Here is a 12,159-nt window from a genome sequence, read left to right as displayed (position 1 = left end):
ATGCCTATAATCAGAACGTGGTTTTGGCATGTAAATTTAATTTTATTTTTGCTTTAGGCATGGTTTTGGTTCTTTAATTTTCGGTTTAGGCCAAAATTATTTTATTGCGGTAGCATCTATATGGACAGTCCAGGTGAATTTCCGCCGTGGACGTCGCCGTGATGTTCTGTATGAAGTGCAAGTGTTTTAGGTCTGCTGTGGGCACTAGTAATACCTTGCGAGGCTGAGCCGAGAAGTATTGTGGCGTGATGCAGCAGCGTCTTCTCAGTCTCTCAAGGGAGCAAGGAGGGGAGGGTGCGTGCCGTCTTGTCACGTGCGCAAGGAGGAGGCGAGGGGGGGGGCGGGGCAGGTTACGCATCTCCTCTTCTACTCCAGCTGCGGTGGCTGCCACACACGTCCTAGATTTGAAGCAATCTGCAACGGGTTGCAAGTATAGCCCGCGGGTTACTGGTGATGGCTACGTGTGCCCTGTGTTGTCGGGCGCCTAGTTCGCGTTGAAGCGAGAGTCCGAACGGCAATTCGCTTGCCGCTGCTGCCTCTCTTCATCACGCCAGCGTTCTGACAGCGAGTGTCCGCGATCACCGAGGGTGATGAGTTCGTGTTTGCCTGTGTGTGCGTGACAACGTGCTTGCTAAATTAGTTAGCAAGCCAATGTTTACAGCAGTTCACGCAGCTCATAAAACGACTAGCCAGACTTCGTATAGCTCGATAATAAATTGCTATTGCACTCAATGCTTTGCCTGTCGGGCGAAACTGTGACATTTTTTTTTTACATGCAGTGCAATGCAGCATGACAGACTCGAGGCAAACATGATAGGACATTTATAACGCCCCAAACGAGAACAAACGCCTATTGGTATCCGTGTTTCTAGAAAAATATCGGAATGGCTCTCCCACGTGATGTGGTGCAGGTGACGTCTGAAGAATCCTTTTTATCGGCCGTGACTCGTTCTCTGTAGCAGTTTGCTTATACTTTCGCCACTTGCAATGGCCTCTGTATTATGTTCGTACTATTTTTTCCTTTTTGTTGGTTTGGTGAAGGGCCTAATGCACCTGCAGTCTTGTTCCGTTGGTTACCTATTAGTCTGCTAGCTACTTTATTATTACATTCTTTTGGTGCACTGACGACTTGGATTAATTTTGTACTTCTTCAAAACGCCGTATCACTCCTCCCTTGGCTGCCAAAAGGCAATTGCCAGTATTAAATAAATAAATAAATAAATAAATAAATAAATAAATAAATAAATAAATAAATAAATAAATAAATAAATAAATAAATAAATAAATGCCTAGGGGAACTTCATACTGCATGTGCAAATTACGGCATTAAGAGTAACTTACGTATGGCATCGATCCGGATCGTTATAACTATGTTTTACGAACGGTGCAAAATTCAAACCTCGGCTCTGAGAGAACTATACATACCACAGAGGTTAAATTGAGCGGAAAGGGCGAACTGAGCGGAACGGGGGAAATTCTATAAGAAATCTGTATGTCAAGTCACATGAATCGAACATGTATTAATTCACATCAATGAAGTAGATTCCTTGTAAGAAAATTGTGAAGAACTGGTAGAAATCGCTACTTGCAGGAAGGTTTCAAACGTGTGAGTCATATGCAGGCAACGCGCTTGAAAGCGTATGTTTTATATACACTCAACCGAAATTTCCAATGCAACTATGCAAAAGAAGCAGCTTCTCTGGAATTAGGGGGGGGGGGGGGGGGGGGGTGGCATTCTGCAATGTCGCGAAAATCCGCTGAATTTTTAATTCAAGAGGTCAGAAACAATGCAAGGCGGCAACCTACTACATGTCGGGACAGTTAGGTTTGTAAAGTTGTTCTCTCGAAATATCGCTAAGACGAACCCACAGAAAGACGCCCATACATTACCATTATTCTTATCGCTATCACCAGCCTGACCTTAAGTCAACTGCAGAATGAAGTCCTCTCCCAGCCATCTCCAATTATCCCTGTCTTGCGCTAGCGTATTCCAATTTGCGCCTGCAAATTTCCTAACTTCATCATCCCATCTGGTTTTCTGCCGACCTCGACTGCGCTTCCCTTCTCTTGGAATTCATTCGGTAACCCTAATGGTCCACCGGTTATCCATACTACCCATTACATCCGTTACGCATTACATCCATTACGCATTCTTTATTTATTTATTTATTTATTTATTTATTTATTTATTTATTTATTTATTTATTTATTTATTTATTTATTTATAAGTACCTTACAGGCCTCGCAGAGGCATTGTGTAAGGGGGGGGGGGGGGCGACACAAAGTAAGAACAAAGTAAGAACAAATTGGGTTAACATCAAAGCCAGTAAGAACAAGCAGAACAAAATGAACAACAACAGCAAAAAAATGTCCAAGTAAAAAACTAGTGACATGTATGTCACATGAATAGGCAAGTTTTAAACACAAAAGAAACTCAACAGCGTGTTGGACAGATCGAATGAAGCACAGTGAAAGACTACGCAGTTTACCGGTACTAACTGGGATAACAACCAGAACCTAATGCAACAGTATCACTGAAAAAAAAAGGGGGGGGGGGATGCATGAAACATGGGAGCAAATGGACCAGCTAAGCATTATCAGTGAAATGGTTGATGAGAAGCTCGCGAAATTTATCGTGATTACGCTGAAGGGCGATACTGTTTCGAAGATCATTCCACAGTCGTATGGCACGCGGGAGTGACGAGTAGTTAAAAGCATTAGTGGTGCCGTAAAAACGGGTGTAGCTGAAGTCATTGTGTAATCGGTGCGATAAGTGAGAGGAACGTTGTAATTGTGCTAGCGGTGATCGAGTGCCAGTGACATATTTATGAAAGAGAGACAAAAGCGCAATGTCACGACGTAATGTTAATGGATGGAGTGAAAGGTCGAGCTTTAGCTGCGTTACACTGGACGAGTTGTTATAATTCCGCGTGATAAAACGACAAGCCTTGTTCTGAATAGCTTCGAACTTCTGTGTTAAATAGTTTTGGTGAGGTGACCAAATGGATGATGCGTACTCTAACTGGGGTCGGAGAAATGTTTGGTAGGCCTGTTTACGTACGTGAGGAGTAGTGGATAGTAGGTTGCGACGAAGATACCCCAATGATCCAGAAGCATTAGCAGAAATGGTATTTATATGGTCGCCCCAGGAAAGATTTTCTGTGAGGTGAACGCCTAGATATTTATACCATGTGGTTCTAGCCAATGTGTTGTTAGGGATGTTGTAATGAAAGAGCGAACGAACTGATTTACGGGTAAATGAGATAATTTTACATTTTGAAATGTTAAGAGTCATTAGCCATGTTTTACACCAGTTGTTAATGCGATCCAGGTCACTTTGGAGGGATTGGTGATCATCAGCACTTTTTATGGAACGGTAAACAATGATGTCGTCAGCAAATATACGTATACAGGATGATATGTTATTTGGCAGGACATTACCATTACTTGCCGAGCTCCGTTTCTTTCTCTTAATGTCAACTAGAATATCGGCTAGCGCCGTTTGCCCTCTGAGCCACACCACTCTCTTCCTGTCTCTTAACGTTACGCCTAACATTTTTCCTTTCATCACTCTTCTCACGGTCCTTTATTCTCCTCAAGGTGCTTTGTTGACACCCAAGTTTCTTCCCATATGCTACCACTTCTAATCGCAATGATGCCCACTTTTCTTTTCAACGACAGCGGTAAGCTCCCTGTCAGGATTTGGTAATGCCTGCCATGTGCAATCCAACTCATTTTTATTCTTCTGTAAATTTCCCTCCCGCGATCACGGTCACCTGTGAGTAATTCACCTAGAACAACAGGCTCTAGAGGCTGACTGGCGATCATGAATTCTTGTGACTTTGCCAGGCTATCGAGCATTACCTTTGTCTTCTGCATACCAATTTTCAAGCCCACTCTTCCACTTTCTCGGTTGAGGACCTCAATCATTTGTTGCGATTAATATCCTGTGTTGCTAAGAAGGCCATTGTCATCTAGGAATCGAAGGTTGTTGAGCTTTTCGCCGTTGATCCTTACTCCTACAGCTTCCCAGTTGAATAGTTTGAATACTTCTTCTAAACATACACTGAATAACATAGGAGAGATTATATTTCCTTGCCTGGCCTCCTGCTGGATAGATAATTCTGTAGTTTTCTTGCGCAGAACCACAGTAGCTTTGGAATCTTTGTAGATATTTTCGAATGTAATGAGGCAGACGCGCCCCGTGTTTCCGATAGCAGCTCGGAGACGACAACGACGACCCATGCTGTGATTTGCAATAGAGTTCGGGCTCTTCGCTGCTGCTAGGCTGTTGTTAATTTGCAGCTTCTCCCCTTCAATTAAACATCGATGCTCGATGACATTCACGTATGCCTTCTGTTCTCCTTGATTGCTCATCTCATCCATGACTGCTCATATCTGTACTGAATCAAATGCCTCCTCATATTCTATGAAAGCCATATAGAGAGATTGATTGTATTCCGCAGATGTCTCAATTGCATTATTGTTGACATGGATGGGATCCGTTGTAGAATGTCCCTTCCTGATCGAAATCGAGTGTTGCCTGATTGTATTAAAAATTATCTTGATGAATTTTTTGTTCAGTGCTAATGACCTCAAGTATAGAAGCGTGAATTAGAGGGGTAGTTGGTTCATGTTTTAAGGCGACTGCGTGTGTCTGTCTCTCTCGGGTCCCACGTGTTATTTATCGCTGTTTTCTTTTTTTTTTCGCTTTAAAAATAATTGCCTCAAATAAGGAATTTTCGCCCTTCGTCATAAGATACTGGCGAACCTGCTTTACAGATTTACTAATAAACTGTGATAAACAAATTTATGCTGCTGATGACCGGTTTATCTGCACATATAAATTTTATTCTACGTGAGTAATTTATTCACGAGTCCGTAGGGTGTACTACTTGTTTTGTTTTCAATTATATGGCGGCTGAATTATTTACTATTATGAACGATGAGCAACACGAGAACAAGGTGAAAGCAGGAGCCCACGTTTCGACAAGTTGACTTGTCTTTTACAGCGTAAACTGTTATGGGCTCAATCCAAAAGCAGTTTCGGTTCGCGATGGTTCCGCCGCCGATGGTGTCCGCCGCCGTAACCGCTATCACCGGAAATGCGAAAAAAGTGCCCGATTTCCGCAGGGATCGAACCCTGCGTGGGAGCCAGATACTCTACCACTGAGCCATGCAAGCGCTTGCTATCGGATAGCGGGAAAATGCTTATAAATGCGACCAAGGAAAGCGCACAGGGCAGACAACCCGGGCCTCCGCCAGTATGGTGGCGCCATCTAGGCAAAGGCCGTTTTACACGACGCGATTTTCATCGTACCGGAAGTGCGATTTCCGTCGCATTCGACGAAAATCGCAGTCGCAGTGCCGACTGTGCGATTTTCGGCTGCGACCAAGCGGTTGGTCGCAGCGTCGAAACGTCGCAGCAGTCGCAGTGATCGCTGCGATTTTCTTTCGAAATATCGCCGTAAGCTATTTCGCGGTCTGTTTTGGAAAATTGCCTCGGTCACTCAACACAACGTTTATGGATACTTTGTTTAAATAGTGCTAGTAAACTACACTTTTTTGTCTATAAATGTTGGCTCAACAGGTCTCGAACAGTGCAACTAATTGAGTGGAGCCGTGGATTGCGCAATCGGTGCGTTCCATCAGCACCGACACGCGAACAGTGCAGATAAAAACTCGTAGGTCAGATTCGGTTCTGTGATTTCTATGTGTTTGTTGACACGCTACGTTGCTAATCACGCGACCCTTTTTTACGTTGGCTTTGGGTGCTGATAGTACGTACTTTTGCGTGCTTTTCCTTTATTCACAAGCGCTGCGAGTTGGTATATACTACGAGGTGTCCCTCACGGAAAGGCATGGCCTTCGGATGTCGTCCCAATTTTCTGGTTGTCGAAACTACTCACGATATACGAAAACGCCCCAGTTGTAGCGTGGTATGCTTTTACGAACGGAACAATTTAAAGAATATGCAACTAGGGAGAAATGCTACGGTCACGCTATACGCTATACACGCTATACGGTCACGCTATACGCGGAACCATTTAGTTGCAGTCGGTTGGTTTGGGCTTTCATGCGCATTTTCCCCAATGAATAATCTCATTTCAAGGTTCTGTTACTTCTGCTACGAGACGCGACTGCTTATCAAGCTCGCAAAGCGAACGTGCAAACTATATATCGTAATGAATGTTCTACAGCAGCATATTTAACGCTTTGACTGGCAATAAACAGCATTGTCAATTTGTTTTTGAAGCATTATTTAAACAGGCTTTTTCTTATTTTTCTGATGTCTCATTTCTCTCCTGCACAAAAACCAATAAACCGTTATTGTGTTGCAGACTTTGTATCCTTACTGCACCTGTATTAACCCTCACATTAAAAGGTAATTGCATATTTCGCTTATTTCAGTGCATCGAATTTCTTTTGTTTTTGCCGTTCGTAACATATCGCAGTATTCTAAGAAACTACTTCGCCATAAACATCCATGCCTTTCCTTGCTTCCCTGTCTCTACTTCCTGTAAAGCACATGCAACAATGCGAAAAGAACGCAAACACCTTATTTTTATAAGCAGTAGATAACACATTAAACAAAAGCAGATCAAGTCAGCCGGTTGCATTCCTTCCTGTGAATGATAGCATCTTTTCAAGTGTGGGTGGTTCTTGCATGTCCACAGCTCATGAAGTGTGCAGACTCATCACGAGGCGTAGGCCTTGCCCATCAAGGAGGAGGTAATTTTGCTAATTAGTCCACAATTACACGTATTACTGCATAAACTCGTATAAACACATCCTACTCAGCCGAGCTTACTCCGAGTCATATTCACCAAAATTCTGCTTATCCGAGCTTTCTCTGACTCATATTCATCAAAATTATACTCAGCTAAGCGTGCTCTGACCCATGCTCATTAAAGTTTACTTAGCCGAGCTTGCTCTGACTCATATTCACCAAAATTCTACTCTGCTGAGTTTGCTCTGACTCATATTGATCAAACTTCTACTCAGCTGAGCCTGCCCTGACTACCACGTGACAATATTCACCAAAAGTTTACTCAACCGAGATTGCTCCTACTCGTATTCACAAAAATTCTACTCAGCCAGGCTCACACGAACTAAGACTCGTGGTTAGTTCGAAGTCTTAGTGAGGCGATGTTTGAGTGAGTTCACCAAGCTATGTACACATTACATTATGTCACCTGTGTGGTGCATAAGCAAACATTGCATATGAGTATCTGTTGCATCAGATGAAATAAGGACAACTGTACAAATACGGACAACATTTTGTACATTTCAACACAAAGTTGAATAAATGACTGTGGTGGAATATATTAAAAAAGATGCTTGCATCACTGCAAGTACAACAATCAGAACATGATAGAAACACATGCACATAAGATGCACACAAATGCTAAATACAGAAACAGACGGAATCAGTTGGCCCGCACCTATTGCAAAAAAAAGAAAGAAAACGTACCGGCCAATGCTGCTATGGGACCACGCATTACTATAGCCCTTGCCAGGTACATGGGCTATAGGAGAAACACACGTGGAACCTAGTAGTTACCTCGAGGTCGCAGCTATGGACGCTTTTGCTTTCGCAGCTGGCCACTCAACCACTCAAGTGTGTTCAGTGTGTACTTGAACATAGGCACGCTTTTTATTGTCTATATCTTAAAAACTCCGTGTGGTCTCCTAAAAAATTCGAGAATGTTTCGATTCTGAGGCTTGTAAAAGTAAATATTTTTATTCCATTCTTGTTCAAGGTGAAAGCTCATACAAAAGCTTAGATATATTGTCAGTGCCCCTCACTTTCCCTCAAAAGATATGTAGTCTGTTCTGACATACGAGCAGGCGGCGCTGAGACAAGGTCTCGGCGTCCCGTCGTGGGAGTCCTGAGCCCGGGTCGTGAAAACTGGGGGGCAACTAAATAAAGTTATTACCATCCATCCATCGGGGGTTTTCAGCCTCACGTTTAAGATAATGTGCTGAAGCAGGTAAAAACACACGCATGCTATTAGCGGGTAGTTTCGATAGCTTCCTACTTTACACTTTGCACCATGAATGCCAAATTTTAGCGTTCTATTTTGTTATTAAACAAACAAACGTTCTCCTAACAAGGTATTTGATGTTAGCCATGGGGCTGCGCTACGTACTGCAGCATATTAACTTAAGCTTCTTGATTCACAGCACACTAACAGCGCGAAAAACAGGACGAGAAAGTAGACGACACCCATGTCTGCCAGAATGATATGATACTACGTACACAAGTGACTGCAGCTCCTAAAAAAATGTGGTGTCGGCTTTTACACCTTTCGAAATATTCAGGGAGCACTTGTATGAATAATTACAGCACACGCGCCGCGACCGACGAGCCAGGCTGGCGCTAAGATAAACGTTCACAACACAAATTCCATAGCACGTTGGTAATTACACACAGATCATTTGCGGCTTCCTTCAGGGGCAGACGTGAGCTTTTGGGTTGGTGCTTGGTGCTAAGTTTGGTGCAAGAATATTGCTAGGAGCAGGAACCGCTTATGAGCAATCACGAGCAATACACACACATCCGTTTTTCAGAAGCTGACGTTAAGCACGGGTAGCGCGAGGGTCTCTGCGTTGACATGACGACTTCGCTGCAGCCGAATTCCGAATACTGCATATGCGATGACAACAGCTATAGGGGCTTGTTGATAGGTCCTCTTGTAATTCGTTGTATCACAGGAAGAACGACACGGGCATAAAAGACACACGAGACAGCACACTGCGCTGAACGACCAGCTGCGAACAGCTGTTTACATCCGCCATGTCGCCTCGTATTAAACTTCATAAACCGCTGTTGCGCACTTCAAAATAAATTAAATTTTGAAGCGTTTTTAAAACACAAAACACGCGTATTATTTTCTGCTATTAAAGACTGGTCAATAATTTTGTAACGCACAGATGTTTCCATTACATTTGAAAAATTACACAAGTTATGCTACAAAGTTTGGCAGCAAGCAAACCTGGGCGTTGCATTAGTCGCATTGTTGAAATCGCGATCATGTGAATTGAGCCCTCAAAAATCGCATTGCGACGCATGCGATCGCACAGATTATTTTCGCTCCAGTCGTAGCATATGCAACAGCCTTAAGGCGCCTGCAAACGCAGCGTGCGCAGGCGCAGACGACGAGATGCGATTCAGACGAGGCGCGCAATCAACAGGATCCTGAGCTGCTCGAGCTGCCGAGACTCCGCCAGTATGGTGGCGCCATCATCATCATCATCATCATAATCATCATCATCAGCCTATATTTATGTCCACTGCAGGACGAAGGCCTCTCCCTGCGATCTCCAATTACCCCCGTCTTGCGCTAGCGTATTCCAACTTGCGCCTGCAAATTTCCTAACTTCATCATCCCATCTGGTTTTCTGCCGACCTTGACTGCGCTTCCCTTCTCTTGGTATCCATTGTGTTACCCTAATGGTCCACCGGTTATCCATCCTACGCATTACATGGCCTGCCCAGCTCCATTTATTCCGTTTAATGTCAACTAGAATATCGGCTATGCGCGTTTGCAGCGAGCGAATGTTCGTGCGGTCTGTCGCTTCAACGGAAACTGAGCGGCGAATGCACAGCGCATACAAAGGTCAGAGCCGTGTGGAGATCGCTTTCAAGATACGGTGCGGGCGACCGCGGCAGCCGGGCAAAGTACAAGCGCCGTTGTTGGCAGAGTAGAAGCTGCCCCCCCCCCCCCTGCCTCCCGCGCTGCCTTTCCGCTTTCCTCCTTTCGCGTGCGAGGCTGAGTCGCCAGTTTCCCGACCGAGTGCAAAATACGCATTTGGTGCCGCAGCACAGCGTCGCCCCCCCTCTGCCTCCTTTTCATACCCCCACGGCCTTTCGCGCGACGGAAGTCGCGTTTGCTTTCCGCCGTGAGTTTGCTCTCCCTGATAGCACGCGTCCCACGCGCGCTTTCACTCGCACATACGGCGCGCGGCGACGATTTTATCGCCCTTGGACTTTATACGGAATCTCACGGTGACGATGATGGCTGACGCCGACGGCAGAAATCCGCTAGAAGTGTCCATATAATTGCTATCGCAATAAACCATAATTACACAGTAATATTTAGTTAATTGCGTTATGGCACATATTTCAATTTCACAATTGTTGCTGGTGAATTCGCAAAGTGCAAGGCTTAGAACATATTCTCAGGACTACACAAGTTGCGAGATCATTATTTTCAACGTGTCCGCCGAATCGCATTGGCGGTCCAGATACTTTGTGCATTAATGCAGAAAACAGTGTTTTCTAATAAAAGTAAGCGGAACAACGTGTCCTTTTTACCGCGAGTTCCACGCCGGATATCTCGTAATTGGTGCCATCCTCATAATTGGTTTCAAGTGAATATGCCTTCAGAACTAACTAGCTATAAATCTTACAATAAATATGTGCCCTAATGTAATAACTAAAATGGTAATTAGTGTAACCAGGGTAATTATTCAGTTGGACATTTTGAGCATAGCAAGCAATGGCAGCCTATCTGCCACATGCTATTTAAAAAAAATGATGCAGCTAAATAAAACACATATGTCTGTATGTGATGATGTGCACTGCGTCTTCCATGCTTGTTACAGCATTTTTATTTTTACCCGCAGACTGCAACCGCACCTACTACGGCCAGCATGGCGCCAAGTATGCACTGCGCATGAGCGAACCCTTTCAACGTCACCTGTCCTTCGTGTGTCGGATGGAGTTCATCGCCGCCGGTGGGGAGATGGGAGACCTGGTGGAGATTTCCTTCCTGTCCTTCCAAGTAGGCTTCTACCACCGTGCCAGGTGAGAACATTCAGCGCTGCGTGATTGTTTTTCCTGTTCATTCTCGCAGCTCGCATTCTTTTAACTATGTGTGTATTTTCTGTAGATTGTGTATTGTTTGTTTATGTGCACCACTTGAAAGGTTTCAGAGCACTTGCAGCACAAAAGAGAAAACAGTAACGTTGAGAGGACGGATACAAACAGCCCTGTCGTAACGGAGCCTCCGTTTTTTACGAAATATTAATTAGCCCACTCTCGAGCGCTGCTTAGCTTCACAGCTGTTTTTGGGCATTACAGTAAACGTTTCAAGAATAACGACCATATTCAGAGCCCTTCCACTACGTGAAGATGGAAGCCACCGAAGCTGTGACTATGGTGGGCCTGCTGTAGTGAATATTGCTTTAGTGAATGTATATATTATCATTATATCATAGTGCGCGCCGCGCGCTATGCTCGCGAAAGGAGCCTGGACATTGACGTCATAGCTGCGCCGAGCATGTGTTCAGCAGATTCATCTGACCGCGCTAATGAAACTTTCGCGCGGCGGCGCCCGGGCATTTCTCCGTTCTACCGAGATATGGCTCGACCTAAGCGCACCTTCAGGCAGGAGGAAAAGGCTGCCGGGTCGGTGTACACGATGCCGGGTCGGTGTACTAAGTTAGTTGACCCGGCATCGTGTACGATTTCACTTCGACAACAGTTTTCGGTCAAGGACGTTGAAAGTTGACTAAACGATGAGACATATAAAGCTTTCGCCTTAATTACCTCTTCTTGATGCCGAAGTCATGACTTCCATACGCAAAACAGCAAGCATTTATTTATTTTTTCCCCTATATTCCGTACGGTTCTGTAATGTCCGTGAGATAATTGATTTCGATGCGCTTTTTGTTAGTGCGTTAGAGTTTTTCTGCACACACTAAACGCGTTGCAGTGCGAGGTATGCGTTCTCTTGGCTTTAAAAGCGAAGCTTTATATGTCTAGGCGAAATCGCCTGTGTAAAGAAAATTATGTTAATCAGCATAGGCTCGAGCGTCATCGCCTTCTCTTGCAGCTGGTTCGTTGGCGCCCCTCGGGTTGCGCTCGTGTCACTTCTCCTGCGTTCGTCGTCATCGTCTGCTTCCACAGCTGGCTGTGTTGCTGCTCATTCCAGTGTAGAATTTCACTTCTCTTCTGTTGTCGTAATGAGGAGGCCGCGTTTAAGGTGGTATGAGCCATTCATTGTCTTACGTAACGGACAGATTTAATTTTGAAGCAATTTAATTTCGAAGAATCACAAGTGGCAATGGGTGGGCGAATGATGCTAACACGCGGCCGAGCAAACTGGAGACACCGAACGCAAGCGACAACGGCGGACTGCGCGCATACCG

General features: G+C 44.7%; 1 protein-coding gene across 1 annotated transcript in view; it reads left to right on the top strand.

Moving 5' to 3' along the window:
- The window catches only part of LOC119453937 (uncharacterized), a 104,416-nt gene that overhangs the window by 26,198 nt on the left and 66,059 nt on the right, over nt 1–12,159 (top strand). The window contains exon 3 of the mRNA XM_037715972.2: nt 10,633–10,813. Within this exon, the coding sequence (XP_037571900.2) occupies nt 10,633–10,813 (181 nt within the window). The remainder of the gene's footprint in view (nt 1–10,632; nt 10,814–12,159) is intronic.

The sequence above is a fragment of the Dermacentor silvarum genome, chromosome 5 (genome assembly GCF_013339745.2).
Source record: "Dermacentor silvarum isolate Dsil-2018 chromosome 5, BIME_Dsil_1.4, whole genome shotgun sequence".
NCBI classification, from domain to species: Eukaryota; Metazoa; Arthropoda; class Arachnida; order Ixodida; family Ixodidae; genus Dermacentor; species Dermacentor silvarum.
This window is presented reverse-complemented; position numbering and strand designations above follow the sequence as displayed.